This window comes from Salvelinus namaycush, chromosome 20 (assembly GCF_016432855.1).
Source record: "Salvelinus namaycush isolate Seneca chromosome 20, SaNama_1.0, whole genome shotgun sequence".
NCBI lineage: Eukaryota > Metazoa > Chordata > Actinopteri > Salmoniformes > Salmonidae > Salvelinus > Salvelinus namaycush.
This window is the reverse complement of record NC_052326.1, coordinates 18,973,471-18,993,681: the sequence shown is the minus strand read 5'-3', so window position 1 is coordinate 18,993,681 and position 20,211 is coordinate 18,973,471. Positions and strand designations below refer to the sequence as shown.

At 43.4% G+C, this 20,211-nt stretch overlaps 1 protein-coding gene across 6 annotated transcripts in view; it reads right to left on the bottom strand.

The window, feature by feature from the left end:
- The window catches only part of LOC120065712 (calcium-dependent secretion activator 1), a 188,854-nt gene that overhangs the window by 105,737 nt on the left and 62,906 nt on the right, over positions 1-20,211 (bottom strand). For all 6 annotated transcript variants that reach the window (XM_039016794.1, XM_039016791.1, XM_039016793.1 and 3 more), the window contains exons 4-6: positions 11,164-11,244; positions 10,571-10,804; positions 9,107-9,228 (exon numbers count right to left, since the gene is read on the bottom strand). In XM_039016794.1, coding sequence (XP_038872722.1) covers positions 9,107-9,228; positions 10,571-10,804; positions 11,164-11,244 — 437 coding nt within the window. The remainder of the gene's footprint in view (positions 1-9,106; positions 9,229-10,570; positions 10,805-11,163; positions 11,245-20,211) is intronic.

Here is a 20,211-nt window from a genome sequence, read left to right as displayed (position 1 = left end):
TCTTAACTGACTTGCCTAGTTAAATGAAGGTTACATTTAAAAAATGTACTTATCTTCTGCAACAGGGGTAACTCTGGGTCTTTCGTTCCTGTGGTGGTCCTCATGAGAGCCAATTTCATCATAGCACTTGATGGTTTTTGCGACTGCACTTGAAGAAACTTTCAAAGTTCTAGAAATTGACTGACCTTCATGTCTTAAAGTAATGACGGACTGTCATTTCTCTTCGCTTATTTGAGCTGTTGTCTTTTACCAAATAGGGGTATCTTCTGTATACCACCCCTACCTTGTCACAACACAAATGATTGGCTCAAACACATCAAGAAGGATAGAAATTCAACAAATTAACTTTTAACAAGGCACACCTGTTGATTGAAATCCATTCCAGGTGACTGCCTCACGAAGCTGGTTGAGAGAATGCCAAGAGTGTGCAAAGCTGTCACCAAGGCTACTTTGAAGAATCTCAAATATAAAATATATTTTGATAAATACTTTTTTGGTTACTACATGATTCTATAAGTGTTACTTCATAGTTTTGATGTCTTCACTGTTATTCTACAATGTAGAACAGTAAAAACAAAAAGAAAAACACTTGAATGAGTAGGTGTCCAAAGTTTGACTGGCACTGTGTATATATACACACTACCGTTCAAAAATTTGGGGTCACTTAGACATTTCCTTGTTTTTGAAAGAAAAGCACATTTTTGGTCCATTAAAATAACATCAAATTAATGAGAAATACAGTGTAGACATTGTTAATGTTGTAAATGACTATTGTAGCTGGAAACAGCTGATTTTAATGGGATATCTACATAGGTGTACAGAGGCCCATTATCAGCAACCATCACTCCTGTGTTCCAATGGCACGTTGTGTTAGCTAATCCAAGTTTATAATTTTAAAAGGCTAATTGATCATTAGAAAACCCTTTTGCAATTATGTTAGCACAGCTGAAAACTGTTGTGCTGATAAAGAAGCAATAAAACTGTCTTTCTTTAGACTAGTTGAGTAGCTGGAGCATCAGCATTTGTGGGTTTGATTATAGGCTCAAGATGGCCGGAAACAAATAACTTTCTTCTGAAACTTGTCAGTCTATTCCTGTTCTGAGAAATGAAGGCTATTCCATGTGAGAAATTGCCAAGAAACTGAAGATCTCGTACAACGCTGTGTACTACTCCCTTCACAGTACAGCGCAAACTGACTCTAACCAGAATAGAAAGAGGAGTGGGAGGCCCCGGTGCAGAACTGAGCAAGAGGACAAGTACATTAGAGTATCTAGTTTGAGAAACAGACGCCTCAAAAGTCCTCAACTGGCAGCTTCATTAAATAGTACCTGCAAAACACCAGTCTCAAAGTCAACAGTGAAGAGGCGACTCCGGGATGCTGGCCTTCTAGGCAGAGTTACAAAGAAAAAGCCATATCTCAGACTTGCCAATTAAAAGAAAAGATTAAGATGGGCAAAAGAGCACAGACACTGGACAGAGGAACTCTGCCTAGAAGGCCAGCATCCCGGAGTCGCCTCTTCACTGTTGACGTATGTCGGCTTTGATGGCAGGTTTGAAACCTGTGATCAAAATGGAAATTGCGGGAGTATTGGACCAGCATTCTCACTGGGATGAAATAGTACAAGCAGCATGGAGAGAGGAAGCTAATTCCGTTTACTCCGCAGATGTACGAGTGGTTAATGCAGCCACAGTGAACGTCATTAACAGTGGTTTCAATGGCCCAAGTAAGACAAGGGAAAAGGGAGGAAAGAGAAAATCAACCTATGTCCTCTTTTAGGTGTGGGGCTGTTGGTCATTGAAATAGGGAGTGTAAGGTGGGAATGGAGTCCGCTGCATTCGGGAGGGATGCTGCGATGCAAGCATTTGCATTTTTTTCAAAAGGGTTGCAAAAAATCCTCTTGAAAGCAGCGGGAGAGGAAAATGTTAGATAGCAGTGTATGGCCTCGGTTCGATCGATAGTAGTTCATACAGATCACGTTTTTCATGTGGAGGGAGATGTAGGAGACCACATCTCAAACAACGTTTTCATAGATGTCAGGGATCAAATATTGTGTATTCCTTATGATGAGAAATTGGCAAAATTTGTCAAAGTAAAAAGTATTTTGGGTTGAAAAATCTAGGCAAAATGCCAAGGGGATGGATTCTGAAGAGGTAACACATTAAAATTATCTGGCCAAACACTCCTTGCAAACTCAGAAAACCTTAGAGGGATTTTTTTATCTCGTGAGACATTTTATGTAGTTTCATTATAAAATAGATTTACATTTTATGTCGTCTTATTCTGGAATAGATTTTTAGAATGGACGAAAGGGAGGAGTCATGAGAAATTAGCAGTGGGGTTACCAAACCTAAAATGAACTTTTAAAATGTTTTGTTTTAGTTCATGAACATTGTGGTGCGGTGGTTATGGAGAATCATGGCGAAAAGACACCAGTGAATCGTTAGACTCAGTGGCGAGATAATGTCGCCATGTCTAAGGGTAGTACATGCTAAATAAAGGATACATAAACGATGGGGTGGATTAAAACAAATGTTTAATCATGGGAGTATGGACAGTGGATTTACCATTATCATGTTTGGTTTATAATTAATACTTTTGAATTGCTGATTAAGATGTAACATAGTGAATGCTAACAACAACGTACACTTTCTTTTCCAGAAGAGGGGGTTTCATTATTTCTCGTTGGAATGTTCCCTGAGATTGTGGTCTTGGGGAGAGCAGTTAGTGATATTCGGCAGTTTTAAGTATAAAAGTATCTGGATTAGGCCATGAACGGAGTTCCCAGATAAGTAAGGCCTGTTCACGTGTGTGTTTTTGACCTACGGTTTACCAGACACACCAGCGGGCACATACAACTTACCGGATACCATTGGAATTATTAGGTGGGGTCTTTTCAATTTGGTTTTAAATTGGCTATGCAGAAGGATGGACATGTTTGACATTTTTTAAATGGTTTCTGAAGGACAGAGAAAGGAAAAGGTAAAGTAAATATTTAATGGTATCGAATGCCCTGTATCCTGATCAATCTCACTAGAAATGATCGAAACAGGTGGGATTTAATTATAAAATGAATGAAAAACACCAGTCTCTAGTCTATTTCACCATTACTTTATGGGATACCATTATTTCCTTATGGATATAATTATTTCCTTATGGAGATCAAGAGTTGTAATTCTAAGTTGATTGGTCATTCAAATTTGTTTATTTTTTTTCAAATTTGCGAAAAATATATGTTAATAAGGGTTGACAGTTACTCCAAATGGATTGTGATATGTGTATTGCTGATTTCATTTTTGTCTTTCTTTCGATACAAATTTCACCAGATTGGGTCTGCTGGATTGTTGGGATTCCCCATGGGTTAGGGTGCTAACTCCCTGATCTGGTAACTATTCCGAGAGGTCGCCAGTAAAATAAGGGAGTAACTAATTTTGAAAATGGTTTCAACAGTAACAGTATGTTGTTATGCTCTTTGACATTTGTCTTAGATATAAAGGTATTAAGAATATTGGAAATGTAATAATTTGTCATATAGTCAATGCTTGTAACTAAACTGATGTTCTGATCTGTCTTCTCTTGAGGTTATCATGGAAGTTGACGTCAGATGGGGTCTTAATGCATGGTTGGAATAATTTGACCATGAACAGTGTATGTGAACCTCAAAACCCTCCCTAACCGGCTGAAGAAAGAGCGACAAAGACGTTCAATGCGACAGTGACTTTTAACACTCCGGTCTGCGTCCGAGCCATTAACCTGGTTACGGGCGGCAGGAGCGCGCCATGAGTCCTGAGATCGCGCATGTGGAGTGAGCTTGGCGAGAGATCACATTCAAACTTCTCTCATGCTCCTGGTGTACTGGTGGGAGAAATGGACCAGACATAATGGTGGTAGAGGCTCAGGTGAGAGACTTGTGTACGTAGAAAAAATGGATTACTCTATATTGAAATCGGACATTATCAAGGGCCATCAAATGTGAAAGGCTAGACTTACATATGTGCCGTTGGGAAGATGAACTGTAACGCTATAAAGAAGTGCCGGGAAAAGGGGGGGGGGGGGGGGTGATATTGAGGAAGGTCTACACACTGCAAACAATTTGGACTAAGAATGCATTGAGATACCGATCTTTCATTACCATGCCACTCGAGACAGGAGAACAGGGACAAATGGGGGTGGTAATGAGAAGAGTTATTACCGGTAATATCTGGTCCCGTTTATAAATGTACATTCTAACCGTGATGATGTGTGCCAGGTTGAGAAACTTGAAGTTGAGTGATAGACTCAAAGTAAAGCACTAAGGACTGTCATTCTAAATGTGGGTTGGATAGTTTATCAAATGTTTTAATTATGATTCGGATAAAGCGAGAGAGAGCTCTACTCTCAAACTGTGAGGTGTGGGTGCACTGCTAGAATTTATTGGGCCTAGGGAGGGTTTTTCCACTGAAACCATATCTTTAAGTGTCTTCCGAGAGGGAGGTTGTTAGAGAACTCACTGGATGATAGCTTGGGTCAACCATGAAGGTTTATTTGTTTTACCATGTCATCAGAATTGTAATGTTAAATTGCATCAATACATATAGATTGCTGGATGATACGGTACAATTAATTGCATACAAGGCTCATAGCCTGTGTCTTGCAATAACACCCAAGGATGAAAATGAAGGAGACGGCATGGAGACCAGCATCACATGGGGATAGAACGGAGCGGATGGACGGTTCTTTCCCCAGTCTGTCACATCAAGGGTGGTGTGAATTATTAAACATGTACCTTTTCTCTTTCCCTTTCAAGTCAATATGTTTTTATGTGTTGTGGAACATAAGAGTGATCATTGTTCTAGAGGAGGGATTGGTGAATATTGACTAATTGATTTGAGAATGTTTTATTATGTTTATAACTTTAGAAGTGCATTAGGAGTAGTGACTATTGTGTTATGGGTTAGATGGAATGATATATGTGAAAATGTATCTGTAGCAGGAGGCGAGGTACACATGAGGTCTGTGCTTGAGACAATGTTTACATAAGGCTGTTAAGTGGGATGGAATGTGACTGGGATGGAGATCTGTGGGGGCTCATAAATTGAGGTCGGGGTGATAGTCTCTGGGGATGATACCACTCTATGTATATTGCTACAGGAGATAGCTCGTAGGAGAGGGAGGACAGCTAACTGTGCACAATATAGGGACTATTGCACATACCCAGATCATGGTGAAAGTAGCAGAGATAGTGTTGGCATTTCAGACACTATTGTAAACTTTCAGGAAACCTATGACTCAGAGTTTTGTTAGGATGGATATTCTTCCAACATCATTAATCTCTTCCGCATTTATAACAACCAGCAAACACTTGACAGATTCCATGCAGTGATTATTCTCACGGCAGTCGCTGTAGGGACAGTAACTGAAGGTGGCTATATAGTAGCAGCATGGAATTGGACTACGGCGCAAATGAGGGATTTGGAGGTATGCGTCATGGGCAGTGTCAGTAGTAGCAGGGGTTACTCTAGTAGCTTTGTTGGGAGAGTCTATGTTGTCCTGTTGTCAGGAAATGACCCATGCGTTGCAGTGTGTATATTCCCAGGTGAAAGCGGCACATGAGGAGCAGGAGATAACCGGGAGCACTGACTGAATTCTGGAGATTGAGTGTACATAAAGATACACCAGGCGGGGGTGTTGGGACAGCATTGGTCTGGTCCACACACAGTATTCCTTGCAGCACCTGCAGCGGTAAAGATCGTCATGTCACAACATTCTGAAGACATTGATTAGGGATACGCACTTGCCTATCAGGTGACGTGCCGATCAGGTGGCAATGGAGGAAGAAGGAGAACAAAGTGAAAATGACATGGCTTGGGAACACCTTTTGGAGCCTGTGGCCGGAAAGGGGAAGACTGGGTGAAAGCATGAGGAAGTTCTCTAGGGCCTTCATTTTTGTGGAATCCAGTATCCTGGAGGCATAGAGTATCCTGGAGGCATAGAGACAGGTGAAGAGAGAGTGGGAATTGTCATGTTATCAGACTTTGGGTTTAATATAATATATAATTATGCATAGCTTACCACCTTATTAATGCTGATATGTCTTGTGTTACATTTTTTGTTAATGTTGTATTATCATTGTTTGTCCATTTATAAGAAATGTCCAAGTTTATATAGTGATGAACAGTATGGGGTTAATGTTCAACAGAGGGGACTGTTGGGTTCTGAGAATATGAAATATACTTATTCATGTCACTGAGGGAGAGAGGGTAATGTATAATGTTTACATTATGTCAGAATATGTTATTGTTAGCCATCAGGGATCCTATGGGAGGGATCCTCTGGGAGGAGAAGAGACACAGTCTGGTACCAGTCACCATGACAGCCGTGTGTTGGGGAGGAGTGAGCACTTTGGGACAGAGGTCAGGTCAGATGAAGTGAGGAAGAACAGATATCACTAAGGTTCTCTGTCAAGCAACAGAGATGCATTGGCTGTTCAGATGTGCAGGAGGAGACTCAGCAGAGGAGAAATAGTTTAATATCAGTGCTTGTGTGAATATGTCTTGGTCGGTTCAGCTGTTCGATCCTTTGGGAGGAATAAACTTGGTTTAAGCTTTCATAATGTCCGTCGAGTTCTAACTCAGATATTTAGAACCTAACATTCCTATGCAAAGTTGAACAAGAGACTGGCCATCTGTGCATCATGGAAGAGAAGGAATGAATCCCTTTTTTAAATGTACTCAGTGTTCCGTTATCCATGGCTGTCTGACCGAGATACTGTATCTAGCACAAATAAACTCTCCTCTGTTTAAGGAACAATTGAGGTTGAACTAAAGTTTACACTCACAGATCCCATCTGAGCCTTCCACTGTGAGGAAGCAGGGCCTAAAATAGCCCCTTCTCTTTCTCACACACACACACACATACACTTGTTTTACTATGCTTGTGGGGACTAAAAATGTATTCCCATTTAAAATCCTAAATCCTTAACCTAGCCCTAACCCTAACCTTTTTATTTGTTTTATTTTTTAATTTTACCCGCAATTTTGATCTTGTTTCATCACTGCAACTCCCCAACAGGCTTGGGACGCGAAGGTCGAGCCATGCCTCCTCCAAAACATGACCCGCAAAACCGCGCTTCTTAACACCCGCCCGCTTAACCCGGAAGCCAGCCGCACTAATGTGTCAGAGGAAAAACCGTTCAACTGACGACTGAGGTCAGCCTGCAGGAGTCACTAGAGCGTGAAGAGCCAAGTAAAGCCCCCCGGCCAAACCCTCCCCTAACCCGGACGACGGCAGGAAAATTGTGCACCGCCCTGTGGGACTCCCGATCACGGCCAGTTGTGACACAGCACGGGATCGAACCCAGATCTGTAGTGACGCCTCTAGCACTGCGATGCAGTGCCTTAGACCGCTGCGCCACTTGGGAGGCCTCAAACCTTAATTCTAACCCTAACCCATAAGCTTGGACACAGAGTTTGATGTCAATGATGGGCACAGCTGCATCCCTTGCCAAAGTCTAGACTGTAAACAATATCTGCTCTCTATCTCTGTGCACTCAGGGCATAGAGACTGATAAAACTCTGACAGTAACAGATGACAAAGACCCACTGGGCCACATATATCACACTAGGGTGTGTTACAGTAACAGCGTGACCCTAAAACTACAATCAACCAGCAACATCTGTTCACTCAGAACAAGGCCCTCTTCAAGATGAACACTTCTGAATGAGTATTGATGGCTTCGGTACAGGGTTACTGTTACAAACTGTTTTAGCTACTATAGCTCTAGCAGGGGGTCTAGGACATACCATCCTGCTGTTCAAATCAGAGGGAAGGGAAGAGAGGAAATAGACTAAAAACAGAAAGTATGTCGGAAAGATAATGGAGCAAATATATTTTTTAAATAATATAATCTTTGAGCTCTAATAATCACCAAAAATAAAGCTAGACAGTCAGGGAGAATATACAATACCAAAAACAATTCATTCATTTTGAGTGTCAATTTTATTATGTTTGAGCAAAATAATACAGCATAAGCCATGGCAAAATGTGCAGAATTATGGGAAATCAGCTTCAAAACAGCAAAAATGTCTCTCAGCTCCATGGAGAAATTTGTAGAATGAAACATTTTTGCTGCGCTCTCATTGCCACTCCCCCTGCCACACCCACTACCTAAGCCCCTTTTTGATCCCAAAAAACCCTGGAGAGGATGGCAGAGAGAAGAGGGGAGGAGGAGAAGGACGGCAGAGAGAAGAAGGAAGGAGGAAAAGGACGGCAGAGAGAAGAGGGGAGGAGGAGAAGGACGGCAGAGAGAAGAGGGGAGGAGGAGAAGGACGGCAGAGAGAAGAGGGGAGGAGGAGAAGGAAGGCAGAGAGAAGAGGGGAGGAGGAGAAGGACGGCAGAGAGAAGAGGGGAGGAGGAGAAGGACGGCAGAGAGAAGAGGGGAGGAGGAGAAGGACGGCGGAGAGAAGAGGGGAGGAGGAGAAGGACGGCAGAGAGAAGAGGGGAGGAGGAGAAGGACGGCAGAGAGAAGAGGGGAGGAGAAGGACGGAAGAGTGGTGATGAGCCCTGCATTATATATGAGGAAATAATTCCCTCCACTGACAATGATGAATTCATCATCTATATCAGGAAGAGATATGGATTACTTACTCATCTCTGATACTCTACATACATCTGAGTATCCTTTAATTAAAGCAAAGCAAATGTCTCAACACATCCACACGTCCCACCTCAGTCACCTGCTAGAGTACACAAGCAGTGTCGCAAGGTGCATGTTGGGTAATCAGTACGGCTCAGCGTCTACAACCTTGTTATCTGTGCCCTGATCACACTCGCACAGGCAATATCATTACCACATCGTGCTGTGCAGCTATGGCCAGAACATGAGGCCACCGAACGAGGACTCAAGACTTAGTGCTCATATTAACACAATCTGTATCAGGTGCTGATAAATCTAAATGCAGTTATGTAGTTCCTAACCTGATTAGCTAACATGACTTTGTTTAGATAAAAAAACTATTAGAATGCACTGAACTTATTACCCAGTTACTAGGTATTTATTTATAAATAACACTGTAATGTCATGTATGTGCACAGCATATGTGCATGTGTGTGTGTGTGTGTCACACTCACGTTGGTTTGGAGGCCTCGGCCTGGTCAGTCTGGAGCTTATGCCCCCCCTCCACCTCCATGGTGCAGTAGACGATCCGATTGGGCGCCAGCGACTTTAACCCCTGAACCTCCACAATCACCACCTGAGAGAAAACACACCACCACGCCGATCAAACACACACACACACACACACATATACATGTATATATACTTATTTCCAACACACATCTGCTCCTACAAACTAGTTTCAGACAAACACAAAATTACATTTTACAGTTAGAGCACTGTTAAATACACTGATACTACTATAAAGAAACATCTTCCTTGGTTTTTCACAGACATGGGCTGCCCAGATCAGCTCAGCCTCTCTGATCTACAGCCATGTCCCCTGAGACCAGCAGAATAGGGAGTGTAAAACATTACGACTGCTGCAACAAAACCTTCTGAGGTATACGAGAGAGGAGGGACTATGTCCCATAGGACATTACTCATCAGAGCCTACAGTGCCTTCAGAAAGTATTCATACCACTTGACTTATAGTAGTCCACATTTTATTGTGTTACAGCCTGAATTCAAAATGGATTAAATTGATAATTTCTCACCCATCTACACACAATAACCTATAATGACAAAGTGCTTAGCTCTATTAGGTTTATTTTTATCCTCAAAAACTCCCTAGTCCTTGCTGATGACAAGCATACCCAAAACATGATGCAGCCACCACCGTCCTTGAATATTGAAGAGTGGTACTCAGTGATGTGTTGTGTTCAATTTGGTCCAAACATAACACTTTGTATTCAGGACATAATGTCAATTTCTTTGCAACATTCTTTGCAGTTTTACTTTAGTGCTTTTATTGCAAACAGGATGCATGTTTAGGAATATTTTTGTTCTGTACAGGCTTCCTTCATTTCATGCTGTCATTTAGTATGGTAGAGTATCTGCAGTACAATGTTGATCCTCAGTTTTCTCCTGTCACAGCCATTAAACTCTGTAACTGTTTCAAAGTCACCATTGGCCTCATGGTGAAATCCCTGAGCGGTTTCCTTCCTGAGTTAGGAAGGACACCTGTATCTTTGTAGTGACTGGGTGTATTGATACACCACCCAAAGTGTAATTAATAACTTCACTATGCTCAAAGGAAAATTCAATGTCTGTCTACATTTTTTTTACCCATCTACCAATAGGTGCCTTTCTTTGCGAGGCATTGGAAAACCTCCCTGGTCTTTGTGGTCTGTGAATCTGAGTTTGAAATTCACTGCTCGATTGAGGGACCTTACAGATATTTATGTGTGTCATTCAAAAATCCTGTTAAACACAATTATTGTACAGAGTCCATGCAACTTATTATGTGACGTGTTAAACACATTTTTACTCCTGAACTTATTTATGCTTGACATAACAAACGGGTTGAACATTTATTGACTCAAGACATTTCTGTGTCTCAGGCAGGCTGTGTGAGCTGCAGTGTTAACCAACCATACCTCCAGAGTGAAGGAGAGCACCACATCAGACTTGGACAGTGTGTTCTCGTCCTCCTGGCCCATGTCTATGATGGAGGTGTTGTGCCCTCGTTTGAGCTTCTGCAGTTTGAACTCTCCTCCCTTGGACACCGGCATGCTCTCCAGGTTAGCCATCAGCAGGTTCACTGAGGATCTCAGCTCCTCTATGAACATGGCCTCCATCTCTTTGGACACAAACTTGGGAAACTTGCCGCCCTGTTAGACAGACGCACGCAGGCATACACACAGGGTCGTACACACGCAGGCACACGATCACACACACGTCCATAGTGAAGTCTACAACCATAAAGGGTACCGTTTTTTTTTAAAGAGAATGTTTATTCATGCGTACTCCTGCCCTGAGTCTACCTCTGCTTTTACATTATTCAGGCTGTTTTGCTCATGTGAGGGCCTACGGTTCAAAACACACACATACTGTAGTACCTCTACTACTTAGTGTATAGGCCTTAGGCCTACTGCCTTCTACAGTATCTGTTACAGCTCTGGTGAGGTGATTTAAGAGGGGTGGGTTGGTGTCTAATTCTCTACTTTACTTTCAGGTAGTGGTGTCTTACCCTGGCGATCTGATCAGCCATCTGCAGTCGTCCATCCAGTTCTCTCCTGATCTGTGCAGCCTGCTCGTCTGGGTTATCAAGCTGGAAACAAACACAATGAGAGAAGATTTCCTCATGACATAAGCCTGACATACAGTGTTTACTATCGCCTTAGAGGGGACAAAAGCCTGACATATAGCCTTTAAACACAACCTCCATTACTAGCCTTAGTGATGCCAATGACCATAGACTAATGGTGATGACATAGTATTACCTTTAGTTCTTACAGTATATTATAATCGTCATCCTTGGGAATGATTTTCAAAAGGATCATTGTCTGTAGTAATGTATGAATGTATCAACATGCAAAGACTTGCACCGTACTTGTAAACCCCACTAAAGTGATGAGCTGGAATCAATATCATTTCCATTTGAATTCCATCACTTCCCCTCCGTTGGGAAAGATGATCGATATTCAATCACTGTCAAATGATTGTGTTCCTATATTAAAGGGGGAATCAGCAGTTGAAACAATAAAGCGTACTCCAATGTTTCGGTAAAAAACTGAGGAATGGGGCTGGAGAAATACAACCACTTTCAAGTTCAAAAACAGAGCTATGGATGCAAGGACTGACCATCCATGCTATCAAAATGATAGTTTAACATTTTTTGAAGCCATATCGTGTTTGTTTAGTCCCGTGTGGCTCAGTTGGTAAAGCATGTCGCTTCTAACGCCAAGGTTATGGGGAACCAGTATGAAAATGTATGCACTCATAACTGTAAGTCACTCTTGTCTGCTAAATGACTCAAATGTAATGTCAAATGTTTACATTTACTTTGTTTACAAACATTGGAGTAAAACAAGTTATATTTTGGGTTCTGATGGGGTATGACAGTTGAACTCAGCTGATGCATTTATAAGTTATCTTCAAGAAACAATGGTTACATATCATTAATATAGTCCAAAAATGGATGTAGCAACTGCAGATTGCCCCTTTAATGATGCTTGTTTACAGCCCTGGTTCAGTTCTATGAATTCGTTCATCTACTATACACTGAGTGTACAGAACATTAGGAACAACTGCTCTTTCCATGACATAGAATAACCAGGTGAATCCAGGTAAAATGGGCAAGACAAAACATTTAAGTGCCTTTGAACGAGGTATGGTAGTAGATGCTAGGCGCACCGGTTTGAGTGTGTCAAGAACTGCAACACTGCTGGGTTTTTCAAGCTCAACCATTTCCCGTGTGTATCAAGAATGGTCCACCACCCAAAGGACATCAAGCCAACTTGACACAACTGTGGGAAGCATTGGAGTGAACATGGGCTAGCATCCCTGTGGAACGCTTGACACCTTTGAGCGCAAAAAGGGGTGCAACGCAATATTAGGAAGGTGTTCCTAATGTTTTGTACATTCAGTGTACATCTGAGTAGATTTCATCAGATGTATGTGGGCAGTATAGACTCTTTCCCCAGATTGAAGAGCAGAGGTGTGTCTGAGCTGGTGAGAAAGGGATAGTCATCGGTGGTCAGGGAGCCTGCAGTATAATAGCAGACAAACACATCTGTCACAGCCACTCCTTCAGCGCCTGAGGATGGAGGAGCAAATTACTGCAGAGATGGTTTCTAGCATTGTGTGTACTGGCAGGACCACAAATACTGAGGTACATGTAAGAGATAGACGCTCTGTACATTATCTTGGAAATAATGGAGGACATGTCATAACAGTCACGTCAAACAGTGCCGCCAGAATAACAGTAAAGTAGCTGCATGTGTTTGTTTAAGCTGTCTGTTAGTGACATTGATTTGGATACATCCATAAGAAGGAGCTGATGATGCGTGATTTCATTTGGCATAAAAAAAGTTGCTGTCTGGTTAGGACACTGTTCATTACCGTAGAGGAGGTTGCATTGTATATCAAACACTAGGCTAGAAGCTAGCTAAATAGTTTGTTGCAAGCAAATCTGTCAATATGACAACTGAGGTCAACAATACCAGTTGCTGAAAACAGCTGGTCAAATGAGAACATGTGAGAGGATGACAGCATAGCACCATTTGCGTCATGACTGCAACGTTGACAGACCGGAGACATTCATGCTCATTACTCACCACATTCCCACTCTAGAATGCGCTTCTAGCCAATCAGAAATTAGCATGGAACAATGCCGTGGTATAAGACATATACCACAACACATACGTGTGCATCACCACACACACACACAGATATGCAACAAGATCTCTATAGCGTATGCTAATATAATCCCCCAGTCTGTTCAGAGGCATTGTTGGGGCTCTTCAAGTGGGATGGGCAGAACACACACACACACACACACACACACACACACACACACACACACACACACACACACACACACACACACACACACACACACAATGTACAGTACTAGTAACAGTGTGTGTGTTGGCCAGTAAGCCATCTGCACAGGAGCAGGCCTGGAATGTCTCCCTTCTTGTCTCCAGCTGGTGTCTACAGAACTGTCGTACACACCAACCATTTCTTCTACACTCCCTGTAGATAATACACGCACAAACACACACAGTCCAACGAACGAGCACACACAGAATAGCAGAAAGCTAATTTCAACACCCAAAAGGCCAGACACACCCAAATTCCCAGGGTTGGCATTCCCCTCTGGCAGAGAGTTGTATGCCTGTGCCAAGCAGGTGCCCTGTCCACTAGAGTATCTCTGCCCACGCTACATACGCCCTCTCCACCCTCTGACAGGGCACTGAGGCATTCTTCACAGCAACACTCAGAGAGGGATGAGAAACAAGGGAGAAGGTGGATGAGAATAAGACTACAGAGTTGTCATAACACACACACACAGACACTCAGACAGAGATACTTTTCTGCATTACACCAGAACAGTAATGAGAAAGAGATATCCCTGTCATAATAGAATCAGATCTGATGTAAGCAAGGACAACCATAATTAGATTAATTAAATCTGCTTAATCTCCACTGGCCAAAAACTGTGTGCCTGATTGCCACACCATATGTACTGTATCTGACAGTGTTTATCAGTGTGTGTTTGAGAGTATTGTGTTAGTATGATTGTGTCTGGAATAAATGCACGCTCTCCCATGCCCATCCGTCTCGACAGTCTCCCTGTCTAGAATACAACTCTTCAACATGACTTCTCCTTATCCCCTCCCTCTGTAGCCTCCAGGAAGACCGGGAACCCAGCTTAGTTTAATGATACAGATGTCAGGATGAAGATTAGGAGATTTGCCACCATGCATTGTGTGTGTGTGTCTGTGTGTGTAGGGGGGTATTGGTGAATCAAAAGGTGATGTCTCTCTCCATTCTCTCAATTTCTATTTTTCATTCTCTGAATTATAGCACAAAATGTCCCTGTTCTCTCCCTCTCTCCAAAAGACTACCTATACAATATATATATATATATATATATATATATATATATATTTCTCTCTGTGTCTTCTACCTTCCCTCTCCCTGTCTCTGTGTTACCCTCTCAGCCCTCTCTTGCCATTGATTTTTCTTACTGCTGCATTAATATGTTGCTGAACACCCACCCCTGCTGCTACCACCAACTCAAATCAAAGTTTATTTGTCACGTGCGCCGAATACAACAGGTGTAGACCTTACAGTGAAATGCTTACTTACAGACCCTAACCAACAGTGCGATTTTTAAGTAAAAAAATAAGTATTAGGTGAACAATAGATACGTAAAGAAATAATACAACAGTAAAAAGACAGTGAAAAATAACAGTAGCAAGTCTATATACAGGCCCCGGTTAGTCGGGCCAATTGAGGTAGTATGTACATGTAGATATGGTCAAAGTGACTATGCATATATGATAAACAGAGAGTAGCAGCAGCGTAAAAGAGGGGTTGGGGGGACAATGCAAATAGTCTGGGTAGCCATTTGATTACTTGTTCAGGAGTCTTATGGCTTGGGGGTAAAACTGTTAAGAAGCCTTTTGGTCCTAGACTTGGTGCTCCGGTACCGCTTGCCATGCGGTAGGAGAGAGAACATTCTATGACTGAGGTGTGTGGGGTCTTTGACAATTTTTAGGGCCTTCCTCTGACGGGATCCTGGACGGCAGGCAGCTTAGCCCCAGTGATGTACTGGGCCGTACACACTACCCTCTGTAGTGCCTTGCGGTCGGAGGCCGAGCAGTTGCCATACCAGGCAGTGATGCAACCAGTAAGGATGCTCTTGATGTTGCAGCTGTAGAACCTTTTGAAGATCTGAGGACCCATGCCAAATCTTTTTAGTTTCCTGATGAGGGATAGGTTGTTATTCTGGCACCACCCGGCCAGGTCTCTGACCTCCTCCCTATAGGCTATCTCGTCGTTGTCGGTGATCAGGCCTACCACAAGCTTACATTCCTGTAGTGTTTGAGAGAGAACACACACACACACGGCTTGGCTTTGACAGCCGACAGACACACAGTCAAGTATGTATGGGATGTGTGTGGGGTCAAAATGGGGCCAATCTGTCCTCTTTACATTATTGGATGAGATTCCAAAGTAATTAATCCAATCGCATCGCTAAATTCTCAATCCCGGCCAGCGATCAAAGCCCTAAAGCCCAAAGCTCTACCTCAAACGTAAGTGTCCCCTACAGAGTGGCAAGACGAGTCATTGTGACACCCTGACCTGAGATATCTCTGTTTTCTTTATATTTTGGTTAGGTCAGGGTGTGACTAGGGTGGATACGCTAGTTTTTGTATTGTCTAGGGGTTTTGTATTTTCTAGGGGTTTTGTATGTCTAGGGGTTTTGTAGGTCTAGGTATTTGTATGTTTATGGTGGCCTAATATGGTTCCCAATCAGAGGTAGCTGTTTATCGTTGTCTCTGACTGGGGATCATATTTAGGTAGCCATTTCCCTTTGGTGTTTGTGGGTTCTGTCTATGTGTAGTTGCCTGTCAGCACTCGTTTTGTATAGCTTCACGGTTCGTTTTGTTATTTTGGTTAGTTTGTTCAGTGTTCATTCTTATTATAATAAAGAATGTACGTATACCACGCTGCGCCTTGGTCCGATTCATACGATGAACGTGACATAAGAACCCACCATAAATGGACCAAGCAGTGTGTTCAGGAGGAATGGACCTGAGAGGAGATTTTGGATGGAGCAGGACCCTGGATGCAGGCTGGGGAGTATCGCCTTCCGAAGGAGGAAATAGAGGCAGCAAAAGTGTAACGGCGATATTACGAGGAGTTATACCAACGAGGTAGGCCACAGAAACCAAGAACATGGAGCAGTCGGCACATAGAGCAGTCGGCGGAGCCGAGGTGCGAACCAGAGCCAGTCAGGGAGTCAAATGAGGAGTTCGACGCAAGATTCCGGAGAGAGGTGCTAGCATTGAGAGCGCTGCAGAGCGGGCGTGCTGAGGTGCGTGTCATTAGCCCGATGTCACCTGTACCGGTCCCACGCATCAGGTCTCCAGTGCGCATTCATAGCACAGTGTCCTGTGCTAGCTTCCCGCACTTGCCGGGCTCAAGTGAGCATCCAGCCAGGACGCATTGTGCCAGCTCTACGCTCCAGATCTCCAGTGCGCCTCCACAGTCCAGTACGTCCTGTTCCTGCTCTCCGCACTCGCCCTGAGGTGCATGTCCTCAGCCCGGTACCACCAGTTCCCGGCACCACGCATCAGGCTTCCAGTGCGCTTTCAGAGTCCGGAGCTTCCGGCGACAGTTCCCAGTCCGGAGCTTCCGGCGACAGTACCCAGTCCGGAGCTTCCGGCGACAGTACCCAGTCCGGAGCTTCTGGCGACAGTTCCCAGTCCGGAGCTTCCGGCGATGGGCCACAGTACGGAACATCCACCGACGGTCCACAGTCCGGAGCCTCCGGCGATGATCCCCAGTCCGGTTCTACAAAGGCGGAGGGATCAGCGTAAAGAGGGGGGGGGGGGGGGGGGGGGGGGGGGGGGGGGCGGCGTCCAGAACCAGAGCCGCCACCAAGGGTAGATGCCCACCCAGACCCTCCCCTATAGGTTCAGGTTTGCGGCCGGGAGTCCGCACCTTTGGGGGGTGGGGGGGGGGTACTGTCACGCCCTGACCTGAGATATCTCTGTTTTCTTTATATTTTTGTTAGGTCAGGGTGTGACTAGGGTGGAAACGCTAGTTTTTGTATTGTCTAGGGGTTTTGTATTGTTTAGGGGTTTTGTATTGTTTAGGGGTTTTGTATTGTCTAGGGGTTTTGTATGTCTAGGGGTTTTGTATGTCTAGGGGTTTTGTATGTCTAGGGGTTTTGTATGTCTAGGGGTTTTGTATGTCTAGTGGTTTTGTATGTCTAGGGTTTTGTATGTTTATGGTGGCCTGATATGGTTCCCAATCAGAGGCAGCTGTTTATTGTTGTCTCTGATTGGGGATCATATTTAGGTAGCCATTTCCCTTTGGTGTTTGTGGGTTCTGTCTATGTGTAGTTGCCTGTCAGCACTCGTTTTGTATAGCTTCACGTGTCGTTTTGTTATTTTGGTTAGTTTGTTCAGTGTTCCTTCTTTTTATAATAAAGAATGTAGGTATTCCACGCTGCGCCTTGGTCCGATTCATACGACGAATGTGAGTCATCTCATTTGACACACTGCCTAACAGTATATTGTGTTACATGCCCGCTTAATTTAGTAGATCCCACATCCCCACTGGGTGAGGCACTGATGATCCCTGTCTGTGTGTGCCTGCCTGTCAGTCAGTCAGTGGCCGTGTCTGAATACCCATACTTGCGTCCCAAATAGTAGGCCTTTCGAGTATGTGAAAATCGAGTCAACTTTAAATGCCCAGATGTCATACTATTTTTGGCTTTAACAAGAGCTGATCAATTAGATTTGGGGATGCGCTACAGAAATCAACAAACAACGGGTGTCACGCCCTGGCCTTAGTTATCTTTGTTTTCTGTAATATTTTGGTTAGGTCAGGGTGTGACAGGGGGGATGTTTGTCTGTATTTGTCTCGTCTTGGGTGGTTGTATGGTATAGGGGGTTTTGGTAGAGTATATGGGTTTGTGTTTGAGTGTAGGTGTCTAGGTATGTCTATGGTTGCCTGAATGGTTCTCAATCAGAGACAGCTGTCATTCATTGTCTCTGATTGGGAGCCATATTTAAGGCAGCCATAGGCATTAGGCTATTGTGGGTAATTGTCTATGTGTAGTGTTTAGTGTCAGCACTATTTGTTTGTATAGCTTCACGATCGTCAGTTTGTTGTTTTTGTTCGTCTTCATAATAAAAGATGTATTTCTCTCACGCTGCGCCTTGGTCCACTCTTCCTCAAAGTTACGACGATCGTGACAACGGGAAACGCAATCTCGCATGATGCATTCTCAGTATGCGAAAATCGAGTATGGTTTAAATGCCAGAATGTTATACTCATTTCGGCTCTTCATCTAGTAGAATTGGATGCACACTTTTCCACAATGCAAAAGATGGGAAAGGTGATGGAAAGATGGAAAAGGTGGGTTGCAAGTGATACACCCTTGTTCTCTTCAAGTAGCCAAACAACAAAACGAGGCTACTTAATTGGGAAGATACCGAATAGCGAAGCTTCTGCGGTGGTGTTCAAATGTAGGCTAAGTCATTTTTGTTCTCATTAAAATGATCACATCTTTGAAAACAGAAGTCTTTTTTTTTGTTACAGCACTTTGGTTTCACTAATAAATATGTTGAAATTGAACCAAACATGTTTCTGTCTTCAGTCCTTTTTAAATAGGATAGATGGGCTGTATGGGCTTCTGTAACGACGACGCTGGGAGACAGGAAGCAAGTGCAGGTAGTGAGTATAATAATAAACGTAACAGAGCACACCGCAAGACACAAGTGTAACGTATGGACATGGAACAACATTAATACTGCCTGGGGAATAGACCTAAGGGAGTGGCAGATATAGGGGAGGTAATGAGAGAGGAAATGGAGTCCAGGTGAGCCTAATCATGAGGAGTAGACTGCGTAATAATTGATGCCAGGTGCGCGTAATGATGGTTGCCAGGACCGGTGGTTAGTAAACCGGCGATGTCGAACACCGGAGAGGAGAAGCGGGAGTAGACTTAACAGCTACAGTATAGGTCCAATGTGATAGTCTGCCTATAACCATTCCTATTCTATTCAAAGTTTAGAGTAATTAATCAAATTGGAACTGAGCTATTATCAGGTTGGTTAATGCGATGCATTTCTGTTGAATTTGGAAAAATCCACCTGCACTCGGCCTCGCCTTCCCTACTCAGCCAGTCAGGAGCTGTGGCATACTGCATACTTTTTACTAAACGGTACATGCTAAATAGTATGCGACGATGCGTACATCGTATGCAGTTTAAGTATGTAGTATGCTAGTATGGATATTCAGACACAGCCAGCCAGCCAGTCAGTCTGTGTCTGTGATCTGTAGTATCAATCTTCATCATGTTGTTGTAACTGTAGTAGCCACGCTGTTGTTGTGCTGAGTGGCAATCGATAGTGTATTCTGTCCACTGAGTAGCATGATGAACTATCTATCTTTTTCAATCACTCACTAGAGCGTGGAGCCTGAGTCTGAGGCACCGGTCACTCCATCATTAAGCACTCCAGGCGGCAGATAACTCATCCTTAAGTGAAAACATTCATGGGGGTGAACAGCTATAGCATAACCACAGGCAGAGTGAGGCAGGGCTGGGAGGGTTGAGGATAAGGGTCAGGGAGACATTCCCTCTGAAACTCACTTGTCCACCACCACGCTCCGTAAAATGAATATTTTGGCCACATATCAGGATCGTAGGGTTGATTGAGTTTAGATCCCAGTTCAGTACCACTGGCTTGATTGAGTTTAGGGTCAAGTATGGTACTGTCTGATACCGTTGTCAAGGCTACAGTCCTCCTAATCTGCTTGTTCCCTTCTGTTTCCACTTTTTAAAGAAAAACACAAGCATACACACACACATTTGTTTTAATATCATTGTGGGGACCAAACAATTGATTCCCATTCAAAATCCTATTGTCCCTAACCCTTAACCTAACCCTAACCTCAACCCTAACCCCAAACCCTAAACCTTATTGTAATGCTAACCCCTAAGCCTAAAATAGCCTTTTTCTTTGTGAGGACCGATGAATGTCCC